This window comes from Bubalus kerabau, chromosome 1 (assembly GCF_029407905.1).
Source record: "Bubalus kerabau isolate K-KA32 ecotype Philippines breed swamp buffalo chromosome 1, PCC_UOA_SB_1v2, whole genome shotgun sequence".
NCBI lineage: Eukaryota > Metazoa > Chordata > Mammalia > Artiodactyla > Bovidae > Bubalus > Bubalus kerabau.
In genome coordinates this window covers 185,039,154-185,066,179 of record NC_073624.1, presented here as the reverse complement: position 1 = coordinate 185,066,179, position 27,026 = coordinate 185,039,154, and the positions used below count along the sequence as shown (strand labels likewise).

Genomic DNA, 27,026 nt, shown 5'->3' with positions numbered 1-27,026 from the left:
GAATAGACTTATTCAACTACACAGAGTAAAGAGCTCCAAGGCAGGAATCTATGAAGAGTTTGAGTTGCAGAAGAAATGCTAGTGGAATTGGAGGAGCAAGTAAACATGGAGTGGGGGGAAATTATGGTGGAGATGTCTGCAGGGTACAAACCGGGGCTTAATTTTCAGCTTAATGTGTTCCCCAGGATCTGGAGAGGGCAGGGATATCAGAGGCTTGGAGGTGAAGGCAGAGGGAGGTGGGCCTTGGGAGCACCTTGGATAGCACCCTCGCTGTCCATGGTGCTGACATGCTGAGACACTGTTCCCCAAAAGGGAGACATCATTGATTCAACAATGAAGACACAGGAGACTAAGTTCCTACCCTCGAGATGCTGAAGTTCCAGGTATAAATAGTCATAATGTCAATAATGATCTACTGATCATCCTAGTAACAACCATTATTCACTGAGAGTCTCCTATTCGCTTAGCTTGTGAACTTAGGAACTTATAAAGTGAATGTGTTAGTAGTCTGACTCTTTGTGACTCCATGGACTGTAGCCTGCCAGGCTCCTCTGTCCATGGAATTTTCCAGGCAAGAATACTGGAGTGGGTTGCTGTTGCCATTCTCTTCTCCTAGGAACTTATGGTAGGCAAGTGAAAGTGAAGTCGCTCAGTCATGTCCGACTCTTTGAGACCCCATGGACTGTAGCCCACCAGGCTCCTCTGTCCATGGGATTCTCCAGGCAAGAATACTGGAGTGGGTTGCCATTTCCTTCTCCAGGGAATCTTCCCGACCCAGGGTTCGAACCCAGGTCTCCCGCATTGCAGGCAGACGCTTTAACCTAGGCAAAATACCTCCAAAAATTTAATTCCTGGAACCTATGAATGTGTCACCTTACATAGAAAAGAGGCTTTAACCCATGCATCTATGGTCAATTAATCTACAACAAAGGAGGCAAGAATATACAAAGGAGAAAAGACAATCTCTTCAATACGAGGTGCTGGGAAAACTGGACAGTTACCTGTAAAAGAATGAAATTAGAAAATTCTCTAACACCATACACAAAAGGAAAATCAGAATGGATTAAAGACCTAAATATGAGAATGGATCCTATAAAACTCCTAGAGGAAAACATAGGGAGGGCACTCTTAGAAACCACAGAGAGATCTTTTTAGATTTGTCTCCTAGGGTAATGGAAATAAAAACAGAAAATAAACAAATGGGGGTTTCCCTGGTGAGGCAGTGGATAAGAATCCACCTGCCATTCAGGGTACACAAGTTCAATCTCTGGTCCAGGAAGATTTCAACTAAGCCCACGAGCCACCACTACTGAAGTCTGTGTGCCTAGCCCTGTGCTTCGCAACAAGAAGCCACAGCAATGGGCAGTCCATGCACCACGACAAAGAGCAGCTCCTGCTCCACACAATTAGAGGAGAGCCTGTGCCAAAAGCCATGAAGACCCAGAGCAACCATAAATAAAATTTTAAAATGAATACATTTTAAACAAATGGGATGATCCCCTGGAGAAGGAAATGGCCACACACTCCAGTCTTCTTGCCTGGAACATCCCATGGACAGAGGAGCCTGGCAGGCTACAGTCCACGGGGTCCTAACACTTTCACTTCACACATGCCCAGGGTCAACTAAGCCCATGTGCCACAACTAGAAAAGTCTATGCACTGCAACTAGAGTCTGTGTGCCACAGCGAAAGATCTCCCATGACACAACGAAGATTCCGCATGCCACAATGAGAACCCAACAGAGCAAGATAAATAGTGAGTCAATAAAAACACTCACTCTCACTTTATTAAAAAAACCAGATAACCAATAAGGACATGATGTATAGCACAGGGAACTATCCTCAGTATTTTATAACAATCTGTAAGGGAAAAGAATCTGAAAATGAATGTATGGCTTATATATAACTGAATCACTCTGCTGTGTGCCGGAAACTAACACAGCATTGTAAACCAACTATACTTCAATTAAAAATAAAAAAAATTTAAAACATATACATATAAAATTTTATTTACCTTTTTTGGCCATGCCACATGGCATGTAGGATCTTAGTTCCTCACCCAGGGATCGAACCCATGCTCCCTGCACTGGAAGCATGGGGTCTTAAACACTGGATGGACAGGGAAGTCTCCTATGCTATGTATATTTTATAATAAATCATACACACACAACTAAACAAACAAAAAATCACCCAGGGTTCCCCGCTGTCTGCAAGATAGTCTTGTGAATGAGCCCAGCCATTGTCACATCCCCGCTCTGGCTCCGGGGAGGCAGTGATGGGGAGCCCCAACAGGCCAGCAGCACACGGTAGAGGAAACTGGCTGGGAGCCTCCGAGAGTAAAGTTCTTGAGCCCCGTTCATGCGTGTATGTATGGGACATCCTCTGGGGACCAGGCTCAGGAGAACACACAATAGGAACACATAGAAGACATGGAGCTTCTGCACACAGTAGGACTAGTCAAGGGGCAAAGGCTGTGGGAACCTGGTATGGAGAATGAAGGGTGCCAGAATGGGCATCCGTGATCCCCAGAGAGGCACACAGCATCTGCAGGCCGTGTGGTCCAGAGCCTGCACTGAGTGGGACTACAGGCCACTCCCACTGGGAGTGGGGGATGTTCAGCCCAAGGCTGGGAGCACTGGTCACTGTGACAAGCTCAAGGCTGTTTTCAGTGCCAGCCTCCGCCATCCTGAGCATGGAAGGCGGAGTGAGGTGCCCCCTGAACCCAAAGATGACATAAGGCCACTTCCAAGAGGGGAAGGTTTATTGGTGTGACTGATCGAGGGTCATCAGTGCAGTGCTGCCCCTCCCCCACGCCAGGGAGGGGGGACAGGCCAGTCCAGTGTGTGAGCCCTGGGGGTCAAGGGGGACCCAAGGGGTCACAAGCATAGCAGCAGGCAGAGGGGGAGTGAGCCACCCCCACAGGGCTCACCCCTTGTCTAGCTCAAGGCGGGGACCCCTCTGGAGGTCCTCAGGTATCCGCAGCAGGGCTGGAGTGTTCCTGCGGCAGCCAGCGCCGGTGCCGGAGGATCGACTTCTCCTCCTCCTGTGGGGACAAGGGGTGGCCCCCCACGCCCTGCATGTGCCATCACACAGCCCAGGCCGGGGGGGGCATGTCAGCAGAGTCTCCCCACTGCGCGGGCGGTGGGGAGGGGGGGCCCGGGCCATCCTCCTCTCACCATCTCCAAGGCAGTGCTGGGGCTTGCGCCCTCCGGAGAGCCCCCTTCGTCCCGTGAGCACTCGGGGCCCGCGTCCTCCTCGTACTCCGTCAGACAGTCCGACTCCTCCCCTGGAATGGCGTGGGTGAATTTTGACGCGGCTCAGGACTGGTCTGACCTCTCCGGCCACATACATTATCCCCACCCTCCTAGGGTGGCCCTCGGTCCCTCACCATCAGCACAACCGTCGGAAACCGAAACGTAGCTCGTGGTGGGCGGCTCGATCCGGGACACTATCTCCGCCAAGTCGGTGAAGCCGGAGCTGGGGAAGGCGAGCACCTGCCGGGTAATGTGGATGAGGCTCTCGGAGGTCATCTGAGGTGTGTGTGTTGCTGGGGGGGAGGGGGGGGGCGGGGTCCAGAGGTAACTGGGGTTGGGGGGAAATCTGTTGTCAGAGGGGCCCTGCCGATGGAGGAAGGCGCAAGCTTACATCTGCACGGCGGCTCTCGTTCAGGTCGGCAGAACGCCGGTCTGTGAGCATCTTTTCAATGATGTCGCCCCGGCTCCAGCCCCCGAAGACAGTCGATCCATACTGGTAGCCCACATCCTGCAGGAAATGAAGGGGGCTTGGGGCCATGTGTGCAACCCCCAGAATGTTCCTCTCTGCTTATCCCCACCATGCCTGCTCCTCCCCTGGCCCCTCAGAAGCCTGCTGCTCTGTAGGAGCTGGCATTTGAGACTATATAAAGTTCAGAGTTGGGTGTACTTAGCACACTCACCCCCATGTCCTGTGATCTTGTGCCCCTGCCAAACATTACTAATCTGTCTTAGCACATTTCTTTCCCCACTCAGCCCCACGGAGTGTGTCAAGTGTCAAAGGACACAGGTGGCAGTGTGCAAGCTTATTTCAAGCTCTACAAATAAGTGTTAGTCGTTCAGTCATGTTTGACTGTTTGTGACCCCATGGACGGTAGCCCACCAGTCCCCACTGTCCATGAAATTCTCCAGGCAAGAATACTGGAGTGGTAGCCATTCCCTTCTCCAGGGGATCTTCCTGACCCAGGGATGGAACCTGGCTCTCTGGCACTGTGGGCAGATTCTTTACCATCTGAGCCACCAGGGAAGCCCTTGCAAATATGTGCTATACCCCTAAATATCACCATCTCCCATGCCCACTACAGACATCACTAATCCATCATGGCTTGCCTTCCCAGTGAGCCTGGAAAGGGCATCATACATTTTTTACTCAGCGCACTGGACAGGCAGCTACTGATGCTTTCTTTTTTTTCTTTTTGGCTGCACTATGCGGCAGGCAGGATCATAGTTCCCCAGCCAGGAATTGAACCCACGCCCCCTGGAGCAGAAGCTCGGAATCTTAACCATTGGACCAGGGAAGTCCCCAGCTACTGATCATTTTCTCTTGGCATGCACTAAGATCCATTTTTTTGGACCAGTGGCACATTACACACTGCTGCATTCAGTGCATCACAAACCTGTGGCAGACATTACTAACGGACCGTGGTGTTTATTCCCACCAACACAGAAATGGTGTTAGAAATCTCTACACTGTGCTTTAGGCCGCGCAACTTGGCTGGTAGTTCATATATAGCGCATGTGCAGCCACGCCCCCTTGTGATACTCATTCTAGACATCACTAATTGATTACCGTTCTATTCCCCCCAGATCCCAAACAGAGCCCTAGACTACTTCCCCTTCTGTGGTTTTGGGCTTTCAGAAGTAAAGGTCTACTGGCCCACCACACTGTCACCAGGTGGCTCTCACCAACTCACATAGATCTGGTCGAACTTCCCGAAGTCCATGGTCTTGAAGCAGTCGATGGGTGGGCGCAGGTACTCACAGTAGGAGCTGGACTTCACAACCTCCAGCTGTCGCACGCAGGACACGTAGGCCAGGCGAGACTGGATCTCTGCCATATCTGGAACCTTGATCTTGTCTGCCCAGGGGTTCAGCCGCTTCCACAGAAGCCACCAGCCAGACAGGCTGTCCCCGTATGTGCTAAGGTCTGTCTCATCCTGGCTCCCCACGTCGATGGCGATGACTGTCTTGGCACCCATGCTGCGGGCGATGTCCGCTGTGGGGCCAGGGAGTCAGCTGGGGGCTCCCCACCAGTACCGGGGCAGGGAAGATCAATCCAGTCCCACAAACACCATCACTCACATGGTCATGCTAAAAAACCATGTGAACGACATGTAGGCATGCAAAGGGGTATGTATGGATGGATGTAGAGGCTGATGATGTGTGGGAAGTGGGGTTGGGTGTTGGAGCTTTGGGGTTTGGGGAACCAGGGCCAAGGGAATGGAGAAGATGGAGCACAGGGACAAAATCACTGTGGAAAGAGACACGAAGTCAGATGCATGGGGAACAGAGACATGGAAGGAGAGTGACACAGAGAGAGAGTATAGTAAGGACATCAGGAAAGAAAGCTGAACGGATCAGAGTCATGGAAACAGACCGAGGGTCCGAAATGCAGGGAGACAGGGGTGGAAGGAAACTGACAGGGAGATGTGGGAATAAAGACACCCAGAGAGGGACTTCCCTGTTGGTCCAGTGGTTAAGAATCCACCTTCCAATGCAAGGGACATGAGTTTGATCCCTGGTTAGGAAACTAAGATCCCACATGCTGCAGGGCAACTACGCCCTTGTGCCACAACTGGAGAAGCCCCATTGCACTGCAACCAGAGAAAGTCTAAATACCTCACCAAAGAGCCCACATACCACAATGAAGTCCCAGAGCAGCTAAAAACAAAAAAAGACACCAGGAGACACAGCCAAGGGAAGAGAAACACAGGGGACCAGAGACAGCAACAGAGACAGGTGGGAGAAAGAGACACAGATCAGTGGCCAGAGATATGGAAGGAAAGAGAATCCAGGTAGAATAAGAGACCTCAAGACTGAGGCATGACAACAAAGAGCTGGTTCAAGGAGATTCAGGGGAGCAGGATGGATAGGGGAAGGGGTGGAGTGATGGCACAGTGTGTGTGGGGTGCTGTGGTCACAGTCTGCGTGCCCCACTGAGGGTCCCTGTGTGGGGGGTGCCTATGGACAGGTCCTATAGCCATGCCCATTCCCCAAAGACACCTGAGTCTCCATCAGACTGCTTGTGTCCCTCACAAGTTTTTGTGTGTGCACGCGTGCCGTACGCACCCTTATCAGATATATGCAGCTCTTGTCTGTATGTTTGTGAATACACCCACCTCTGGGTGGGGTATACCTCTGTACACACACCCAGTACTGTTTGTATTCCTTTCACATGGCCCTAGATCAACGTCTGTGTATGTTTCCTGTGCGTCCAAGCATGCCTGTCCACCAGAGTTTGTACACACCTGCTTACGTGAATGTGGTTGTGTGAGTGCATGTATCTATATGGGCTGCCTGTGCCGGAGTTGGCAAACCGTAAAAGGCCAGAGGAAAAATTATTTTGGCTTTTTAGGCTGTGTGGTCTCTGATGCAATTATTTGACTCTGCTGCACAGACACAGCCACAGACAAAAGGTTAATGACTGGGAGTGGCTGTGTGCCAATAAAACTTTATTTATAAAATCAGGCAGGGGGCTGAACTTGGTGTGCAAGCAAACTGTGTGGATCCCTGGCTTATGGGACCTCAAGCGTCTGTATAGCCAGCATAGGTGTCTACTTGTGTTTGCATGCTTCTGTCTGTGTGGAATTTTAAGTTGCAAATGCCCCTGTCTCTTGTCTGCATGCTTCAAGTCAGCAGGTGTGAGAGAAAGCTGGTGGTGGAGGCACCCCACCCATCTGTGTGTGTATGTGCATGTCCAACACAGCACATGCGTGCATCCTACACATGCACATACCAGCTGTGAGCTCGCCCGTGTGTCCACACAGGGGGATGAGCAGGTGGCTACTTGCCTGGCAGGTTGTTGATGTAGCCGCCGTCCATGAGGAGGTGCCCGTCCTTGGGGTCGCACAGCGGCGGCAGGTAGCCCGAGAGAGTCATGCTGGCACGCACGTATCGCCACAGGGAGCCTGCCCAGCGGGACACACAGACACAGACACGCACAGGCACACTCAGACACACTCAGAGGCCCGGCCAGCCCTGTGGGCTCGCTGACCTGGCACGTTGTTGACGAAGCACCCATCCACCAGCAGGTGCCCGTCCCTGGGGTCGCAGAGCGGGGGCAGGTAGGGGCAGTAGGAGGCACTGGCCCGGACGTAGCGCCACACGCAGCCTGCGGGGACGGGGGGTGAGGGGGTGAGGCGCCCGACAAGTCTCCCGACCCCCCCGCCCTCCCCAGGACAGACATACCTGGGGCCCTCTGGGGCATTAGTGGGTGACGGTTAGTGCTCAGCAATCAGGCCAGGAGGGATGGTCACTCATGTTAACAACTTGGCTGCCCCCCCAGCACCCACTCCCCAAACGGCCCCAGTGGTTGTGGTTGGGCCACCTGGGGGCACGCACCATCTTTGTGGACACGCATGGCCGAGGAGGTGATATCCGTGGTCACGTTGAAGTATGGCAGCCACAGGTCCTGCAGGAACAGGGACCGCGATCCAGGAGGACTGGGGACGCCTATGGGGAGGGGTGGGGGTGGGGCGGGCATGGGGGAAGTATGCACCTCGATCTGCTTGTCCTGGAAGACACGGTGGATGCTGCGGTTGAAGGCTGACCCCGTGAACATGGAGGTGACGGGGTAGGTGAGGTCCAGTACGGGCTCCAGCACCGAAGTCATGCTCTAGGGGTGAGGAGCGAGCTGGGGTCAAACAAGAGTCACCTGGGGGTCACTGACTAGTAGGTCCTTAAGGGTCTTGATTGTTCTAGCTGGGAGCTGAGGGCTAGGATCACTAGCCAGGAAGTCACAGGGGTCATCCAAGGTCCTGCAGGTATCTCTATAAGCATCTGGATGGGCTTCACAGGATTAAGTCAGGGGAGGCCAGGAGAAGTCCAGAAGCCCCTCTGAGGTCAGGTTTTTCAGGGTGCTCCTGGGGTGGGGGAACCCTTCCCCATCACCTCCCCACCCCCTCCCCGTAACGCACACCTTAGCCCACTCCCGGGCCCGCTGTTTAGTGCGGCTGGCGCTCCGCTCCTCGGCGTACAGGGCCCCGATGAAGGAGCCGATGGACGTGCCACCCACCAGGTCAACGGGGACCCCCGCCTCCTCTAATGCCTTCAGCACCCCGATGTGTGAGCAGCCCCTGCACGGTGGAGGAGACTCAGTGACTTGCTAGGGATCCCCTAAGCCCCACCCCCAGGAATCTCCTCCAGTCTCCCCCACCAGCAAGGAACGTGGTGCTAGCCGAGTCCCTGTGGGATCCCGCTCAAGGAGTCAGCTCCACCCCTCAAGGCACCTGGTCCCGCCCGTGCCGGCACTGACCGCACCCCTCACCTGGCTCCGCCCCCGCCCAGCACCAGGGCGATGGTGTTGCCTGTGAGCACCCGCGCCAGGCGGGAGAAGTCGCTGTGCCGGTCTGCGCGCCTCGAGAAAACCTTCTCGTAGAGCTCATGCTGGTATGAGGGGAGAGAGACACGGCGTATAAGGATGGGGGTGTAGGAGGCTCCCTCTGGACCTTCAACACACCGCCAAGCCCCTCTGGCCTCTAAGCCAAGCCCCTCCACTAGCCACGCCCCCGAAGGGTTCTGCCAGTGGACCTACGTCCCGCAGCACCCCTCACCAGCTTGGCCGGGCTGCGGCGTGAGAAGAGGCGGCGCGGACAGCGCAGATGCAGGTGTCCCGAGCACCAGCTGCGCATGTTGAGCCACTCCACAGTGCGCGTGGGGCCTGCGCCCTCCTCGCGGTGCAGCAGGACCAGCTGCTTGAGGGCGCGCACTGCCGTGTTCTCCAGCATCTGCTCCAGCTGCATTGGGGGGTGGGAGTGAGGAGGACCGAAGTCACTCTCACCGGTGGTTTCCTCCTTGCCCCCCACACCTGGCCCCCTGGGTTCTTGGTCACCTAGCCCCACTGGTGAAGGTGCACATGGCCAGGCACAGGCACCCAAGGGCCTGGGGCGGGATCCCGGGGATGGGGGTCACTGTGCCTGGTCTCCGGACCTGGCCGAGTGTGGGCTCCTGGTCGCCCAGGCCCACGATGAGGATGCAGTCGGCCTGACGCAGGCAGCGCACAGTCCAGGGTGTCAGCGATGTGTCTGTTTGGTAGAGCACGATGCGGTGCGTGTCCTCCTGCTGAGCCAGCCACCCTGACAGCCGGAATTCTTGGATGCTAGGGCAGGAGTGGGGAGGGTCATCTTGGGGCTGGTCAGGGGTCCCTGCCCTCAGAGACCATGTAGCTCCACTGCTGTGGGGATGTGGATGTGGACATTCAAGGCCTAGACATGACTGCATCCTGTAGGGACCGATTCACCCCACTGTCTCCCCAGTGGCCAGAGGGATGGGGGCCCACACTCCTTGTTTCACAGCCTAGAACTCAAATGAGACTGAAGGAATCCTACGTTCTGAGCTCATCCTGTGCTCCCCGTCCCCATACCCCCAACACACACCTGTCCAGTGCAGAGGCCCCCAGGCGGGCCCGGATGATGTCACTGTTGAGGAGGAGCGTGGGGCCTGGAGATGGATGAGTGAGGAAGGGTGTTTAGGAACCTGGGCCAACAGAGGTGGGGCCTCTCCCATGAGAGAATACCACCTACTTGGCTTACAGGGCCTTGTTCCAGCTCCACCCCCACCTTGACCCACCAAGGCATCTCCATTCCTTGACCAATGCCCCACCCACACGCGCCTTGCCCCACGCAGACCAAAGGCCTGCCCTTGCCCACGACTGACCAATGGCTTGCAGAGCGTGCTGCAGCTCCAGCATGAAGGCCACCATGGGCACCTCGGCACACACAGGCAGCACTGCCACTGTTGACAGGTTGCTGGCAGGGTTGGTGAGCTCCGAGTGAGGGGGGACACCTAGTCCCGAGCCTGCTGAGACCCCAAAGGATGGTATTTGCTGTGCGGTCCTGTGTTTGGAAAGGTCAGCTCTCCCCCACCTTCTCAGAAATCCTTTCTCCTTGTCCCCCAGCTGAGGCTTAGTGACGCCATACTGAAGATCATGGTCTCAATCTTAGTCCCACAGCCTCAACCACTGTCCTTGATAAGATGTGGTTATCTGACCCCCAGTTTTGGCCCAGTCTCCTCAGGGGGATCCATTACACAACTGTATAACCCTTTCTGTTTTCCACTCTGCCTACATGGACTTGATCTGTGCCCCTACCCATTCTCGCCTGGGCGGGGCGGGGCGGGGGGTGTCTCTGTCCACTAAGAGGACTTGAACACAGAACTAGACTGAGATAAAGATGTTTCTGACCCACCTATTGCATCTCAGCTTCTCTGCATACACCTTAGACTAAAACATCGACCCCCATCTCTTGATCAGACCTCTCACTGCCTCTTCTTCTCCACCAATTCCTATAACAGTCTTGTTGTCATTCAGTTGCTAAGTCATGTCCGATTCTTTGGGACCCCAAAAACTGCAGCATGCCAGGCTTTCCTGTCTTTCACTATCTCCCAGAGTTTGCTCAGATTATAACAATCTAAACAAGTTCAAATGCCTTTCTGGTTCCTACAAGACTTGCCCTGGCCCATGCCTCCCCCTCACTCACTTTCCCCCTTGAAGTGTTTCAACACCACCAAACCTTTTCGGAGTCTTGTCTGGTCCCATCTCATTTATCAAGTCTCTGCTCATTGTCCTCAAAAAAGCCTGCCTCCTTAGGTTAGTCACGCCCCATCAAGACTCTCTTTTGTTTTCTACACAGTACCTTAACTGACATTGTACTCTTTCTTTGTATTTTAAAAACTGTTATCTTGCAAGCCAAGCCATAAACCTTTCTAGGGGCTTTGTCTGTCTTGTGTACTTTCCCACCACCCTGCACCCTGCAGGATGCCCAGCACACACTAGATGCTCACTAGAAACTGGCTCTTCATAGCATCACAGAGAGGTTCTCAGGGGTCTGAAATTTTTAAAGCCCCTGCCCCATAGCTGCCCCAGAATCACATCAAGGGTGGTCCTGCCAGCAGAGTGGGAGTGAAAGTGTACTTGGGCACAGAGTGTAGGACTAGGGGGAAAGTCTGTCGGGGAAGACCCTGGGTGTAGGGATGATTCCTTGCCATGGCTTACCCTGGCCCCACCCCAGAGATCCAGGTGTCAGGGATAACTGGGCAGAAGCCCCCAGGGGAAAAAGGAAAGTAGAGGTTGCCTAGGCTAGTCCAGGGTCAGGTCACCATAATCGAAAACCTCGGGCCCCTATTTCTGCACGCCTCAAATCCAACCACTTTCCAGTGTATCCTAGCTGGGAAACGTCACCTCCCAGTATGCCCTGAAAGGGAACCACACCTCCCAGCATGCACTGAAACTGAGAAATACAACTCCCAGCATCCACCAGGACCAGGAACCACATCTCCCGCCATGTTGGTAACCTATTGAAGTCACTTCCCAATATACCCTAGGCCCCAAACACAACCCCACAAACTACACTTCCCAGCACACGTTAGTCTAGGCCTTCCTTTTCTAGTAGGTGGACTCCATCCTCCAGCCAGCTCTGACACCCAGAACCGGGTTGCCCCTAAGACCCCCAACCTCTCGTCATGACTGACACTTTAGATTCCACCAACATCCATTCTAAAGGAGACCAGTCCTGGGTGTTCACTGGAAGGACTGATGCTGAGGCTGAAACTCTTTGGCCACCTCATGTGAGGAGTTGACTCATTGGAAAAGACCCTGATGCTGGAAGGGATTGGGGGCAGGAGAAGGGGACGACAGAGGATGAGATGGCTGGATGGCATCACCGACTCGATGCACATGAGTTTGGGTGAACTCCGGGAGTTAGTGATGGACAGGGAGGCCTGGCGTGCTGCGATTCATGAGGTCGCAAAGAGTCGGACACGACTGGGCGACTGAACTGAACTGAACTGAAGCGGCCCTGGCTCCAGGACTCCGTTTCCCGGCATGCCCAGGAACCCGAACTTCATCCCCCAGCATGCACTAGAACTCGGATTGCCATTTCCTGCTTCAAGCTCCACCCAGAGCAGGTTATACGCCAGACTCCACCTCCCAGCATGCCCTGGGTTCAAGGCTCCCTCCCCCAGCACGTTCTGCGGCGTTGGACTACATCCCCCAGTATTCCCGGGCGCTTGCAGGCTCCCACCTGGAAAGGGTCCTCGCAGCTGCTGCAAATTCCCCAGAATCTTCTGACTCAGCAGGTGGATGAGGCGGGTCACCACCTGGGGCGTTGGAGGCCGGCGGTCCAGTTAAACTGCAGGAGCAACTCAGCGAGTACCACCTTTTCCTCCTTGACCAGGGCGCCTGGGTCCGTTACCTGGGCCCCACCCCACGAGCCCCGCCCCTCACTTGGAGGCTTCAGCTCCTCCCTAGGGCTCCATCTGCACCCGAACCCCCCTCCCCACCATTAGGCCCCGCCCCCTCTAGGGCCACACCCCCACTCATCTGTCCCACCCCCATTAGGAGAACAGCCCCCAGCCCAAAGAGCTGCACCTGCGGGTATCGACGTTTGATGTGGCCCAGGGTGCCCTCGGGGAGTTTGGCCAGTTCTGTGTCGCGCACCGCGTGCACCGTCGTGGCACGTGGCTGCCTTGTCAGCGCTTCCACCTAGGGGATTGCGTGTGTAACCAGGGCTGAATGAGCCAGGAGGCTGATAGGTAAGGGAAGACCGACTGTGGGTGCAGACATAAGGCGGAACGAAGCCTCGCTATCCATCTCCGAGCTCGGGGAAAGAGAGGCCAGGAGAGGGGTCCACACCGGGTGAGGGTCCCTCACTACGCTGATGAGGTTGCCCCCATCTCCCCGCCCCATGGAAAGCAGCTGGAGAAAGTGGAGTACAGGAGGTTAGAAGCGGGGGGTGGGGGGTTGCGGCGCGTTTAGTGCCCCATCCTGTTGCCCGGGATGAAATGTATGTTGTGGGTGGGGGGAACCTGGACTGGGAGAGATTAGAGGTCAGTGGGTGGGGCCATGCTCACCACTCCTATGAGATCCCCGCGGCCGTACTCGCCCACCAGCTCTTTTTTGCCGCTGCCCCTCTGAATGACACTACGCAGCCGCCCGTTGAGCACGATGTAGGTGCAGTCTGAACGGTCTCCCTGCCTGGGGTGGGGGTGCGGGTGTCAGAGTAGGCAGGTAGGCAGGACCTGAAGGAAGAGGTAGGGGCGGGGGCTGCACCTGTACAATGCGCGTCCCGCCTCCACCGCCGTCCAGTCGATGGCGAAGTCCATCTGGCGCACGAAGGGCGACATCCTGGCGGCCACGGTTTGTGCGGCGCTCAGCACCACGCTGGGCTGTGCACGCATGATCCTGCAGGCAAAGGGCAGGGGCGCATGGGCCTGGGGGCGCCCAGCAACAGCCGATAGGGAGTGTTGAGTTGGGTGATGGCCCGGGGGGTGGGACAGGAAGGGCTCAAAAAGTGAAAACGGCTTTTCAAGTGCCGTTGAAAAGTGTGGAGGGTCAGAGGCATAGCCTCATGCAGAGCAGAATGGAGTTGGTCGGGGGACCCCCTGAGTCACCCCCGCCCCAACATCGGGCCCAGGCTGTACTCGTAGAAGTCGGACTTGGAGATCCGCAGGAAGGTGCAGTCACGCTGGGCTCGAAGCGTGAAGATGAGAGGCTCGCCAGTGAGCACAGCCAACTGTCCCACTAGCTCCCCGGGCTGTACCACGAACAGGCACACGTCCTCGGCCTTGTCGATCATGCGCTGGTACACGTGCAGACTGCCCCACAGCACGAAGTGCAGGCTCACATCCTGTGGGGGAGGGGCCAGGAGATGGGCACCCAGGCAACACTCCACCCAAAGCTAGGGTCTGTGCGCTCGGAAAAGGTTAAGGAAAGAAAAGTTGGAGGTAGTGAAGGCCCTCCATAGCACTGAGCTGAGCAGCACATGTATTTATATTCCCATTCAGCACCCACAGCTGCTGCTGCTGCTGCTAAGTCGCTTCAGTCCTGTCCGACTCTGTGCGACCCCATAGACGGCAGCCCACCAGGCTCCCCCGTCCCTGGGATTCTCCAGGCAAGAACACTGGAGTGGGTTGCCATTTCCTTCTCCAATGCATGAAAGTGAAAAGTCAAAGTGAAGTCGCTCAGTCGTGTCTGACTCCTAGGGACCCCATGGACTGCAGTCCACCAGGCTCCTCTGTTCATGGGATTTTCCAGGCAAGAGTACTGGAGTGGGGTGCCATTGCCTTCTCCAATGCATGAAAGTGAAAAGTGAAAGTGAAGTCGCTCAGTCGTGTCCGACTCTTAGTGACCCCATGGACTGCAGCCTACCAGGCTCCTCTGTTCATGGGATTTTCCAGGCAAATGGAGTGGGGTGCCAGATACTGCTAATAGATCACCCATCTCAGCCCAGATTAAGAGGCAGGAATTCTTTTCAACAGGGCCAGCGAGAGGCTGGGAAGACTGGCTACACAGGAGCATGGCTGAGCTTAGGTCCTCTTTGCTTGTGCTGGGCAACTGCATAGCTACATGGAAAGGAACAAAGTTGGAGCCTCACCTTTCATCATATCAAAATGGATCAAAGACATGAATGTGAGAGCTTAAACTATACAACTCTAAGGAGAAAACACAGGAGTCAATCATGGTCACCCTGGACCATGGACGCAATGGAATCTTGGATATGATACTAACAGCCCAAGAGACAAAATGAAAAACGGATAAACTGGACTTCATCCAAGTTAAAAACCTTTGAGCTTCAAAGGGCACTATCAAATGAAAGGAAACCCACAGGCTAGGAGAAAATATCTGCAAATCATATATCTGCTAAGGGTCTGGTATTCAGAATATGTGAAGAAATTTTACAACTCCACACTAAAAAGACAATGCAATTTTAAAAACGGGCCAAGGCTCCAAATGGACGTTTCTCCAAAGGATGTATGAATGGCTAGTGATCCTATGAAGATGCTCAACATTACAAATCACCGCATGCTGCGTGCTAAGTCATGTCCTACTCTTTGTCACACTATGGACTGTAGCCTGCCAAGCTCCTGTCCATGGGATTCTCTAGGCAAGAATACTGGAGTGGGTTGCCATTTCCTTCTCCAGAGTTGCCATATGACCCAGCAACTCAACTCCTAGGACACAATGAAAACATATCCACACAGACATATGTACATAATGTTCATACCTGAATCATGCTATTATGCATACTAGCCAAAAGGTGGAAATAACTCAATGTCCATCAGAAGATGAACTGAGAACCAAAATGTGGTTTATTCCTATGATGGAATAGTATTCAGCTGTAATGGAATCAGAGAAGGCAACGGCAGCCCACTCCAGTACTCTTGCCTGAAAAATCCCATGGGTGGAAGAGCCTGGTAGGCTGCAGTCCATGGGGTCACTAAGAGTCGGGCATGACTGAGCGACTTCACTTTCACTTTTCACTTTCATGCATTGGAGAAGGAAATGGCAACCCACTCCAGTGTTCTTGCTTGGAGAATCCCAGGGACAGCGGAGCCTGGTGGGCTGCCGTCTATGGGGTCGCACAGAGTCGGACACGACTGAAGCGACTTAGCAGCAGCAGTAATGGAATAAGGCACTGACACATGCCACAACATGGGTGAAGCCTGAAAACATCATACTACGGCAAAGAATCCCAGACACAAAGGGCCACATATTGTTTGATTCCATTTATATGAAGTGTCCAGAACAGGCAAATCTATAGAAACATAAGATCAGTAGTTGCTTAGGGCTGCGGCTGGTTAGGAGGTAGGAGATCGATGGCTTTAGAGTGTGGTGTTTCTCTTTAAAGGGATGTTCTCAAATTGACAGTGGTTATGGTTGCACAACTCTGAATATACTAAAAACCACTGAATTGTACTCTTCAAATGGGTGAACTGTATCATGTGTGAATTACAGCTCTAAAATTATCACCAAAAAAAAAAAAAAAATCCCCTTTGGGGAGTTCGCTGGTGGTCTAGTGGTTAGCATTTGGCACTTTCACTACTGAAGCCAAGGTTCAATCCTTGGTCAGGGAACTGAGATCCCACAAGCTGACTGGTGCAAAAAAAAAACAACAACAAAAAACCCCTTTGTTCTCAATTCCTGTGTTCCGCTCCAACCTTGTTGGTTTTCCTTTGTTTTCCAGATGGGACAGCTCCACTACAGGACATCTGCACAAACTGTATCCTCTGCCTAGAATGTTCTTTCCTCCCCCTTGCACCTAGTTAATTTCTCTTTGTTCTTCTTCCTTCACTGGAGGTCACTTCCTCAGAGACACTGCTCTGCCTAAATCAGACGTTGTAGAACTGAGGACATCCCCTGTGTAGCACGAAGCCTATATGATTTAGCAACAAACTGTATCATCCTTTGAGTGAAAGGTCTATCTGTGAGCTTCTCAAGGGCAGGGGACCCCTGCTGGTGTTTGTTGGCCCTAACTGCTGCTAAGTCACTTCAGTCGTGTCCGACTCTGTGCGACCCCATAGACGGCAGCCCACCAGGCTCCTCCGTCCCTGGGATTCTCCATCAAGAACACTGGAGTGGGTTGCCATTTCCTTCTCCAATGCATGAAAGTGAAAAGTGCAAGTGAAGTCTCTCAGTCGTGTCAGACTCCTAGCGACCCCATGGACTGCAGCCCACCAGGCTCCTCCATCCATGGGATTTTCCAGGCAAGAGTACTGGAGTGGGGTGCCATTCCCAGGCATTCACAGCAAGCCTGGGACACAGCAAATACCCCTCTCCCCTCTGGTTAGCCTGCCCAGCTGGACACACTCTGTACCACCCTCTTAAGTAAGGAACTGAAACTGCCTAGAGACAGAAATGTTCCTTCCTCATCCAGCGCACAAACCTGTACGACACCCCACAAAGCCCCGATGAGCACCAAAACACTGCAAGAATCTTTGGGAGGGGTGGGGGACATACACACATGCTGGAACCTTCTAAGACAGAATTCCCAGACTGGGTTTGGGATACAATGGGAGTGACTAGTATTTGGCTGCCATTCATCCTCAGATTGGGAAACATGTTTCCTCACCACCCCCAACTGCAGGACTTCTCAGAGCTTTGAATATGCTAATGAGTTCACTGGGCACTTCCAAGAAGGACTAAAACAGCCCGTGTTCCCCAAACCTGTTGCACTCAGATCCCTTGTGATAGGGGTGTTCCATGAAATATACTCTGGGAAATGTTTGTGGAAAGCAGGGTTTCTCAATGTTGGCACTACTGACATGTTGGACTGGATAATTCTGTTGTGGGGGGCTGGCCTGTGCCTTTTGCATCCCTGGTGTCTAGCCATTAGGTGACAGACAGTACCACCCTCCCAAGCCAATCAAAAATGTCACCCTGTGGGACTTGCCTGGTGGTCCAGTGGTTAAGAATCCGCTTTGCAATGCAGGGGACATGGGTTGGATCTCTGGTTGGGGAACTAAGATCCTACATGCCGTGGAGCAACTGAGTCTGCACACCACAACTAGAGAGTCCATGCATTGCAGCAAAAGATCCCACATGCCGCAGGATGATCCTGTGTGCCACAACTAAGACCAGACACAGCCAGATAAATGAATAAGGAAAGAAAGAAAACCTGATCTCAAAAACACTCAAAAAAAGCTTAAAAAAAGTCTCCACGTGGCCAAATATCCCAGGGGGGTGGGCCAAACTGTCTCCCTCTCGCCCACTGTGCATGGTTTTGGGAGGGGCACAGCAGACCAGCTTTGTCCCTAACAAAGTCCTGAAGACCCTGAGGAGCCTTCAATGGTTGCACACCAGCCTGGTATGTTAGCAGGCTGGGCTGGGCTGGGCTGAGTTGAGCCCAGCAGAGGTTTCCAGATAAGCAGGGCCCAGGGGCCCCTGCAAGGGCCATGATGTGACCACACTTCCTCAGCCAGGCCTCAAACAACTGCCACCAAATGTACTCTGCAGGAAGGAGCCCATTCTGCATTGAGCAGCTCAAAGTGACAATATAATCAAACTGATCATGTGATATAACAAATCAACTAGAATCTAATTAAAATAAAAACCACCATTGCCCAGCCAGCTAACAGCTGGGCCATCCCCTCCTCCAAGTGCAAACCTCCCTCTCCTGAGCCTGGGGTGCTGCTGCAGTTTCAGCACTTAAGTCATGTCACCCTACTGTCACCTCCCCACCCCTCTGTCAGCACACCTCCCTCTGGTCACCCTTGCACACACCCTAGCAGCTCAGAACTGAGTACTTCCTGCTTGATCCTCACAACAGTTCCTGCAGGTAGTTATGAGCCACACACCCCGCCCCCCATTCCACAGGTGGAAAAGATGAGAAGTTTCTATATGATTCACCCAAGGTCACCCAAGGGCTGCAACTCTGGTTCCCTCTCTAACCCTCCTCCCCTGTACTCCCCAGCTGTGATGTCACAAAAGGGCCTCAGTTTCCCCATCTGGAGAATGGGCAGATTAGTGGGCTATGGTTTCCTCCACCTCCTGCGTGTCATCAAGGGGCAATGAAATCCAGCTCGTGGGGCTCGTGGGGCTGGTTCCTGGCCTCCAGGCCAGATTGACACCCGCACCCATTTAGTGAGCCCCACCCACCCCCCCATCCCAGCAGAGACCTAGGATAAGAAATAGAGCATCAGAATATGTTGTAGATTTCGAAGGTCAGAAAAATGGAGGTTGCAGGAATGGCCAAGGGCAGGGAAGAGAGATCTTGGGGTGGGGGTTCTAGTGTAAAAGGTTCAAGTTTGGAGGGGAAAGGTCAATAGGTCCACAGGACTTGGGGAGGGAGGGCTGGGGGTCAGAATCATAGGATCCAAAGGTCAGGAGTTGGAAATCACAGACTGAGAGGTCTACATGTAAGGTGAAAAGGCAAGGATCAGAGATCAGAGATGGGGAGAGAGAGGTCTCAGGTCAGAGCTGCAGGGTCAGAGGTCAAGGGTCAGACTCACCTGGTCCCCCTGGCGGGCGATGATGGTGCCAGCTTTGGCATGATGTAGCAGAACTCGACTATTCAGAAGGGTGGGGTCCTGATGAGGAAGGATACGGGCTTGAGACAGCCCAGCTATGCCTACCACCCCCCTTACCTGGTCCCCTAGACGCCCTGGGCTGCCCACCTCAATCTGCATCAGCTTGGCCAGCTCCTGCTTTGCTGCCTCAAAGATGCTGCTTGTCTGGCGGCCCTGGTAGGGCCCGAAGGGGCAGCTGCCGGAGGCCGACTCGTCCTCACAATAGCTGTACTCACAGGCGCCTGCTGGCTGCTCCCGGGGCTCCTGACTGGGAGTCTGTGGGGCAGGGTCTGTGACCTCCATGCTCCCCCCAAACCTTCCTCCTTGGGAGAATTCAGCTGTGGCTAGGCCAGGGTTCCAGGAGGGGATTGGAGTCCGGAGGCAGGGGCAGGGGAAGAGGGCAAGGCCTTACCCGAGCTGAGGCTGCCTGGAACCCTCCTGAGGCCTCTTCTTGCAGGGACACAGAGATTCGGCCCCGTTCATATGCCATGTCGAAGTCTGAGCAGGGCCCACCCTGCAAGCCTGCGGTGGATGAGGGGCAATAAATGCAATAAAGATCAGAGTAACCATAGTGGGAATCTAAGCAAACACTATCTACATAACGTTATCCCAGGCAGCAGCCGGAAAGACATGGACTAATCCATCACCTCTCTCTCTCCCTTGCAACCCTTCTCACTACAGTGGGGAGAGCACCATCTCAACAAGGACCCACAGAAAAAAAAGACATGAGAAATGCTCCCAATTTCATGGACGAGAAAAATCAAGACTGGGAGGCAGATGGACTTCCCTGGTGACCCAGTGGTTAAGAATCCTCCTGCCAATGCAGGGGACACCTGTACTATTCCTGGTCCAGGAAGATCCCACATGCCTCCGAGTAACTACCGAGTTACTGAGTGTGCACCACACCGAGTTACTGAGTGTGCACCACAACTACTGAGTGCACACTCTAGAGCCCATGCTTTGCAATACGAGACGCCACTGCATGAGGAGCCCGTGCACCACAATGAAGAGTAGCCCCCTTGCACAGCAACGAAGACCCACTGCAGGCAAAAATAAGTAAATAAATGATACTTGATAGCCTCTCCCAGCTCCATGTGGTGCCCCAAACCTGAGATATCCACTGGCATGGAGATGCAGCGACTCAGCAAGGGGGCTGAGGAGGTTTCCAGGGATGTGGGCTTCACTGGGTCCCCTGGAGGAGACATATATTTAGACTCTGGCCCCTTGGAGCCCCCAGGTCTACAGCTAGGATCAGAGGTGGGGAACTGAAGGGAGCTTGAGGAGGGGTCAGCTCAGAGTTTCTGGGGACTGGGGGACTAGGAAAAGTAATTCCAATGGGCCCATGGGACTGAGGCCAGGGGTTCTGGGGGACTAGGCAGGAGGCAGACCTGGAGACCTAGTTGAAAGGGCTCTTGGGGGGCTGAGGGCTTTCGTGGTGGCTCAGATGGTAAAGAATCTGCCTACAATGCAGGAGACCTGGGTTAGATCCCTGGGTCGGGAAGATCCCCTGGAGAAGGAAATGGCTACCCACTCCAGTATTCTTGCCTGGAGAACTCCATGGACAGAGGAGCCTGGTAGGCTATAGTCCATGAAGTCACAAGGAGTCAGACATGACTAAAGCGACCAACACTTTCACTTTTGGGGAGCTGGGCAGGTCAGGTGGGAGTCCCTGAGGAACTGAGACAGGCACTGAGGGGCAGAGGCTGGGTCAACCTGAGCTCCTGGGGGCCAGGCAGCGGTCACCTTGGGTACCTCCAGTCCCGGGCAGTGGGGCCCCAGTGGGGTCAGACGGCCGGCCAGGGGTCTCCCTCAGATCCTCTGAGGCCACAGTGCTGACCATCCGCTTGGAGCCACGCACTGGGCTGGTGCGGGGTGGGAGGCCTGGGCTAGGGAAGAGGCGCAGTGGCTGGATCTCCTAGGGGCAGAGGGCATACTTGTGGCATGTCCGGGGGAGGCAGGCGTCACTCACCCCTCCAGCCCCTGGTGCTCTGCAGGCAACTCACGTGGCTGAAGAGCTCATTGGTCAGTCCCAGGTAGTTGTGAAGTGCCAGGAAAGTGACCCGCTGCAGCCTCACCATGATGATCTTCGGGGGCGTGGTCGGCAGAGGAGGGGGCCAAGGAGAAAGAGGGTGAGCTCCGGGAGAAAGTGGGGACCTAGCACTCGGGGGTGGGGCCATGGATGGGGAGAAGGAGACGGAGCTAAGGTCAGAGGTCAAGATCAGAGCAGGAAGGGGCTGGGTAGGGCCATGGGAGCCAGGGAGAAACCCACAATCAGGTGGCAGAAGCCTGGGAAGATGGGGTGGAGGCGGCTCAGAGGAGGAGTTGGCGAGGTCTGGCTGCTCAGAGTTGATAAGCCCATCGTGAGCGCCTCTTGGCAGCTGGGTCCCGGCCCCCAGGAGCCTGTGATGGGCGGGGGTCATGGAAGGAAGTGAACCGCCCACTCACCTGCACCACCCGCACCAGGCTCTCGGGGTACTTGGTGAATACCGCTGAGAAGGCCTCGACCGGCAGCCGCAGCACCGTGGAGTCTCGGGCTGCCCGGGCGGACACAGTACGCTGTGGGTGCTGGTGACCCTGGGGGCACAGGGGGCACAAGGAGAGTCAAGGTCAGGGTGGTGAGAGCCCCCTGCCTGCTTCTCCTGGCCCCTTCCCGATGCCATTCCTTGAGGGACCCCTGGAAACATCAGAGACCCATCAGAGATGGGGGCTCTTGGGGTGACCCTCTCCTACCCAGTCTGGTGGGTGTGGCCTCCTACCGACCCCACACCCCTCCGTACTGGTGACTCACAGTGATGACATCCAGTATGCTCAGGAGGCTGTTGACACTGTCCCCAGGAACCACTTCCTTCACCACACACTCCTTCCCGTCCTGAGACACACAAAGTGGGGTGAGCACTGACCAGTGCTGCCCTTACCCTGCTGACCCGCACCTTGCCCCCTGACCAAGCCACTAGCTCTCATTCTCATGTAGCCTGGTGATCGCTGACATCCTGACCCCATGAACCTTCCGACCAGCATCGCTAACTAGCCAGTGACTGTGCTGACCACTCCAGAAGCCCCTGGGCATCCGTTCCTGACTCCTGCCTGTACATCTCATAAGGACCACCAACCTGGGGAGTTCCCTGGTGGTCTAGTGGTTAGGATTTGGTGCTTTCACTGCCATGGCCTGGATTTGATCCCTGGTCAGGGAACTGAGATTCTGCAAGCCATGCCGCATGGCCCAAATTAAAAAAAAAAAAGAAGACCACCAACCCTGCTGACCAAAACCACTGTCTGTCCCGTGACCGTGGCACCCCTGCTTGTCCTGCCGCCCACCTCGTTGCCCTGCAGAGCCCCCCAGGGTGGTACACTCACAGGCCCCGGCAGACAGAGCTCCAGGAGTCCATCCTGTACCACATAGATGCTTGCGTCCGGCTGGCCAGGTCGGAAGACGTAGTCACCCTGACCGAGCCGCTGGAAGACCATGTGGCGGCAGAGCTCCAGGAAGAGTGGCTTCTCAAAGTGGCCCAGCACCCTGGACAGGGAAGGTGGGGAATTGTAGATATGAGGAGGTCAGGTCAGCCCTAGCTCTGCAACGCCCCTGCCTGTACCCTGACACTGACCGGACATTTTTGAGCATGTAGAGCACCTCGGAGGGCAGGTGGGAGTTGGCCAGGTCGCCCTCGGTCAGGTCAGCCTCCAGCACAGCAGGCGGGGGCTCCTTCCGCTGCAGCGTGGGCGCCTCTTTCTGGATGCGCAGGATCCTGGTGGGAGGAGAGGGGGATGGGGGCAGTGGGGAGCAGGAAGAAGGCTCAGGCAGACCTCAGAGCCTCCTGCCCCCACAGAGCCCTTCCTGGGGTCCTTAGAGCAGGGGTCAGCAAACTCTGGCCCACTGGCCAAATCAGGCCAGCCACCTCCTTTTTGTCCATAAAGTTTTATTGGCACACAGCTATATTCATTCATCTACACATATCTGTGGCTGCTTTAATGATACAATAGCAGGATTGAGTCATTACATTACCGTTGTATGCAACCTGCAAAGCCTAAGATGTGGCCCGAAAAAGAAGAAACTTGCTGACCCCTAATGTAAAACTCTGAGGTTGCTCTCCACTAGTCACAGGCTTCCTAGATGGAACCTCTCATTGGGCAGACTCCTGACATAGCTTCCAAGATACGAGCAGACCCCAGGAAAATCATCTATGTTCATCATGGCACTCCAGATATAGTCCATCAGCTGGTAATTACAGACTAGACTCCTGATACAGCCTCCCTCATGAAGGCAGACCCCCGAGGTAGCTTCCGTTATATCAGAAGACCCCAGACGCAGCCTCTCTGCTCTTTATAACAATCCCTGAGATAGCCCTTCCTCCCAAGCCTCAGACAGCCCCGAGAGAGCCTCTTGGATGGCTACAGAGGCTCTTGAGATAGCTCTGGTTACAGACAGGGAATCCAGATACAGCTCCTCCGCTGATCATGGACCTCAGACAGCTCTTCCCTGCAAGGCATAGTTATTACTGAGACAGTCCTTCCACTGGTCACAAAATGCTCAAGATAGACCCTCTAGAATGAGCTCAAACTGAGTTAAACTCCACAGAACAGAGGAATCGCGCAGTGGTTCCCCTTCTGATCAGGAAGATCCTTGGGCTAGCCCTTATCTAGGTCACAGAGAAGTGAGATAGCCCTTTGAAGGTCATGGTGATATCAGGGTAGCTCTTCAAGGCTGTGCAGCCAATGAGACTGCCCCCCCCACCAGGAGCTGGACAGACCCTCAACTCATTGTGGAAGACCTAGAGACAGCCCTTCTGCTCAAGTCATAGAAAGTCATGGGACAGCACACCTACTGACTGTGGTCCGCCCTGGCATAGCGCCTCAGTGTGAAGACACACTTGAGACAGACCTTCATGTAGACCCTACATTGTCAGGAGACCCCACAGCCAGCTCTCAGCTTAGAACGATCTCTGGGAGAGCCTTGCTCAGAAACCCCCAGGTAGCCCTTTTATGATGACATGTCCTGAGATGTCCTTCCTGTCTCAAGCGTGAAAAGATTCTTGAGATGACTCCTAGGGAACAGAAATCCCTGACGTAGTCTCCTTGTAGTAGAAGAACTGCAACAAAGGTGACATAGAGAGATGCTTTCTGATGTAGAGGGACTGCTGAGATAACCGCCGGGGAACAAAAGGTAGAGACAGCCCCTCCAGCAGGTCGCAGAAACACCCTGGAGTACCCTGGAATAAACCCTCTCACGTGGGGAGATTTGACCAAGGCAAGACATCCAAGATAGCATTGTTGTTGTTTAGTTGCTAAGTTGTGTCCGACTCTTTGTGACCCCATGGATTGTAGCCTGCCAGGTTCCTCTGTTCATGGGATTTTCCAGGCAAGAATACTGGAGTAGGTTGCCATTTCCTTCTCCAGAGGATCTCCTAACCCAAGGATCAAACCCACATCTCCTGCATTGGCAGGTGGATTCTTTACCACTGAGCCACCAAAGCCAGAGATAGTAACTGGGGATTAAACAAATCATAGATACTTCTGTAGTAGAGAAACATCACTGAGAGAGCGCTCAAGGAACAGAAACAGCCTGTCTGGTAGGGGAGAGCTCTGAAACAGTTCCACAGACGTGGAAAGACTCCTGAGACAGACAGTCCATGGGGTTCAAAGAAGCCTGAGATGCACGCTGCGGTGTGGGTTGATCACTCAAAAAGCCCTGAACATAGCCCCGGGTACACCCAGCACAGCCTTACTTCTTGGCAATGTTGAGCATCTTAAGTTTCTTCTTCATGCGTGGGCGGGAAGTGGTGGAGACGGAGGCGTCCACTAAGGAAGAAGTGGATTGTGACACCTGGGAGAATTAAGGGGGGTGGGGGTGAGAGGGATGCATCAACTGTCAGTTCAGACCCTAAGGAGGCGGGGGCAAATCCAAGGCCCTTAATCAAGGAGGGAGGCGGGCTTACTAAGAAGTATAACTAGGAAAAGGGCAGGGCCTCTGTGTGGCCAAAAGGAGCCCCAGAGGGTCCCAGACTTACCTTTCGCATAATCTTCCGGCCATAGAAAAGCACTTTGTCTCTCTTCCGGAATCGGTAACGGGGGCCGTCCGGGGCTGGGGTTTCTGGGGATAATAAGTGTGGAGAGGGGCATTCTGAGCTATACGCATACTCCGCACGGCGAAAGATGGGGACGCTGCGTGCGGGCTCCAGCAAATCCCATCTCTACTGACTCAGGGGCCCAGACATTTCACCTTCCCATCCCTCAACAGCCCCCGAAGGCCCTCCGGGTCCTCACTCGGCACTCGAAGCCTCCGCACCAGCAGCAGGATGAGCACGGCCGTGACCAGAACCGCAACTCCAGCCCCGATCATCATGCCCAGCACCTGCGGGACGAACGGCACAGGCTGCGCATCGCATACCGGCCCCGCCAAGCCTTCCCCGGGGGTCGGGACGCCTGGGACTCCATCCAACGGAGCCAAGTCCGCCCCGGAGATCACAGTCGGCTCGGCCCTCGAAGTCCCCATCTGCAAAATGGGCCAGCGCGGCTCCCTCCCCGGGGGAGTCAACGCTTTCTGGAGGTTCGGCGGCCCGCAGTGCACGCCGGGAAATGTAGTTCAGCCTGAACAGACGCAGCCTAGTTATCGCGGGACCGCGCTGATGCGCGCTAAGCACGTCGGGAACCGTAGTCCCCGCGGAGGCGCACAACCTCCAATCCTTACCATTCCGGTTTGCAGCGGGGCGTCCATCTGTTTCTTCAGGCAGGGCTGCACGTCTGGCACTCCTGGGGAATGAGAAGCCGGAGCAACCCGGGCAAGTCGTCACTCTGGGCCGCCTCTCCCCTGCAGCAAGCCCTGCCCTCTTCTTACCCTTACTGCCGGGAGGTGTCTCTGCCGGCTTGGGGACGGCTGGAGGGTGGGGCAAACTGAGTTCGGGGCCCAAGCTAGGGAGTGAGGTGGGTCCCCGGGTCCCCACCAGGGTCTCCTTACTTACCAGGCCGGCCTGACGCCCCACTCGTCCAGCCCCACCCTGGGGCTAAAGGGCAGCCGGTCGGACACCTATTATCAGCAGCCAGAGAACAGGTTCCCCAAGGGGCACGGTTTTCTCCAGCAGGTGGCCCCCTCTGCAGGATCAATCCTGACCCGATCCCTAGGCCGCACCCCTGCACTCTCTGTGAACACTGGATGCCGCACCCCAGGGAAACAGGGCCCGAGTCATGGGGCTGGGGAGATGCCTGGCTCCCGCCGGAATGCTGCCAGGAGCGCCTTCACAAGGAGTCGTGATGCAATGACGAGGTCTCAGTAGCATCCTCGGATGCTCGGAGTGGAGTGGGCTCGCAAAGTGTTACTGGTTGATGCTGGAGATTTACTGTCACGTAATAGTAAAGTTTAGGGGTTTTCTGATGGTGCGGAGCATCCCTGGGACTCGGGGAACGAGGCTGGGACCATTGCTGGGAGATGTAACCAGGGACGCTGGAGTTACCAAGGGTCGATAGAAAGTTATCGAGATTGCGACGCATATAAGACTATCACTGGGAAAATCGGAACTGGTTGGGCACATCCCTGGAGTCGTTGGACCGTGATACTGAAGAATGCTGGAATATCACTGACTTTCCTGGGAAGCTGAGACTGTTTTGGCAACCTCAGAGTATTAATGGAAATCTGGGGTAGTCACTGGGCCCTTGAGACCGTACCTGGAAAATTCACAGGGGATTGGTCTCCTCCCACCCGAGGATGCACCTGGCTACCGGTGCGAAAACACCTGCCGGGAGCTGGGGGAGTGGGGTAAGAGTCAGGAAGTCGAGAGCTACCGAGAATAGACGGAAGACAGATCTTAGGAAAGCCGAGGGCTCGCTAACAACCCGCGAAGGGATGTCCCTGCGGGTGCCAAGGAAACCCGGACTCACCCAGGAGCCGCAGCTGGGGTCCACCCTTCGCCAACTCCGTTAGCGTTCCGCCCAGCGCCGCAGGCGCGGCCCCTTTAAATTATTCACTGCAGCCCCGCCCCCCGCCGTGCTTGGAAGGTCGCGCGGAGTG

General features: G+C 54.9%; 1 protein-coding gene and 1 long non-coding RNA gene across 6 annotated transcripts; one reads left to right on the top strand and one right to left on the bottom strand.

Moving 5' to 3' along the window:
* Positions 1–1,768: 1,768 nt before the first annotated feature.
* Positions 1,769–26,936, bottom strand: PNPLA6 (patatin like phospholipase domain containing 6). 5 transcript variants are annotated; one of them, XM_055545399.1, is made up of 34 exons: positions 26,897–26,936; positions 25,713–25,774; positions 25,289–25,376; positions 25,033–25,115; positions 24,751–24,848; positions 22,633–22,773; positions 22,385–22,544; positions 21,819–21,899; positions 21,476–21,604; positions 21,034–21,114; positions 20,774–20,945; positions 20,139–20,222; positions 19,443–19,552; positions 19,139–19,306; positions 18,974–19,051; positions 13,667–13,872; positions 13,296–13,427; positions 13,097–13,220; positions 12,615–12,728; positions 12,268–12,343; positions 9,905–10,045; positions 9,625–9,688; positions 9,179–9,347; positions 8,803–8,985; positions 8,517–8,635; positions 8,169–8,325; positions 7,749–7,865; positions 7,592–7,661; positions 7,042–7,158; positions 4,945–5,246; positions 3,645–3,761; positions 3,388–3,493; positions 3,176–3,285; positions 1,769–3,072 (listed from the first exon to the last, which is right to left on the bottom strand). In XM_055545399.1, exons 2-34 carry the CDS (start codon positions 25,737–25,739, stop codon positions 2,968–2,970), a joined length of 4,029 nt encoding a protein of 1,342 aa, XP_055401374.1. In that variant the 5' UTR covers positions 25,740–25,774; positions 26,897–26,936; the 3' UTR covers positions 1,769–2,967. The 5 variants fall into 5 exon arrangements, with proteins under 5 accessions (XP_055401374.1, XP_055401376.1, XP_055401366.1 ...); XM_055545401.1 differs by having other exon boundaries at positions 1,769–3,042; positions 25,713–26,926; XM_055545391.1 differs by lacking the exons at positions 7,042–7,158; positions 25,713–25,774; positions 26,897–26,936 and adding an exon at positions 7,245–7,361 and having other exon boundaries at positions 25,289–25,601.
* Positions 12,617–16,649, top strand: LOC129626476 (uncharacterized). Its single transcript, XR_008701976.1, has 3 exons — positions 12,617–12,778; positions 16,210–16,245; positions 16,510–16,649. It is a non-coding gene; the product is annotated as an uncharacterized LOC129626476 (long non-coding RNA).
* Positions 26,937–27,026: the final 90 nt, after the last annotated feature.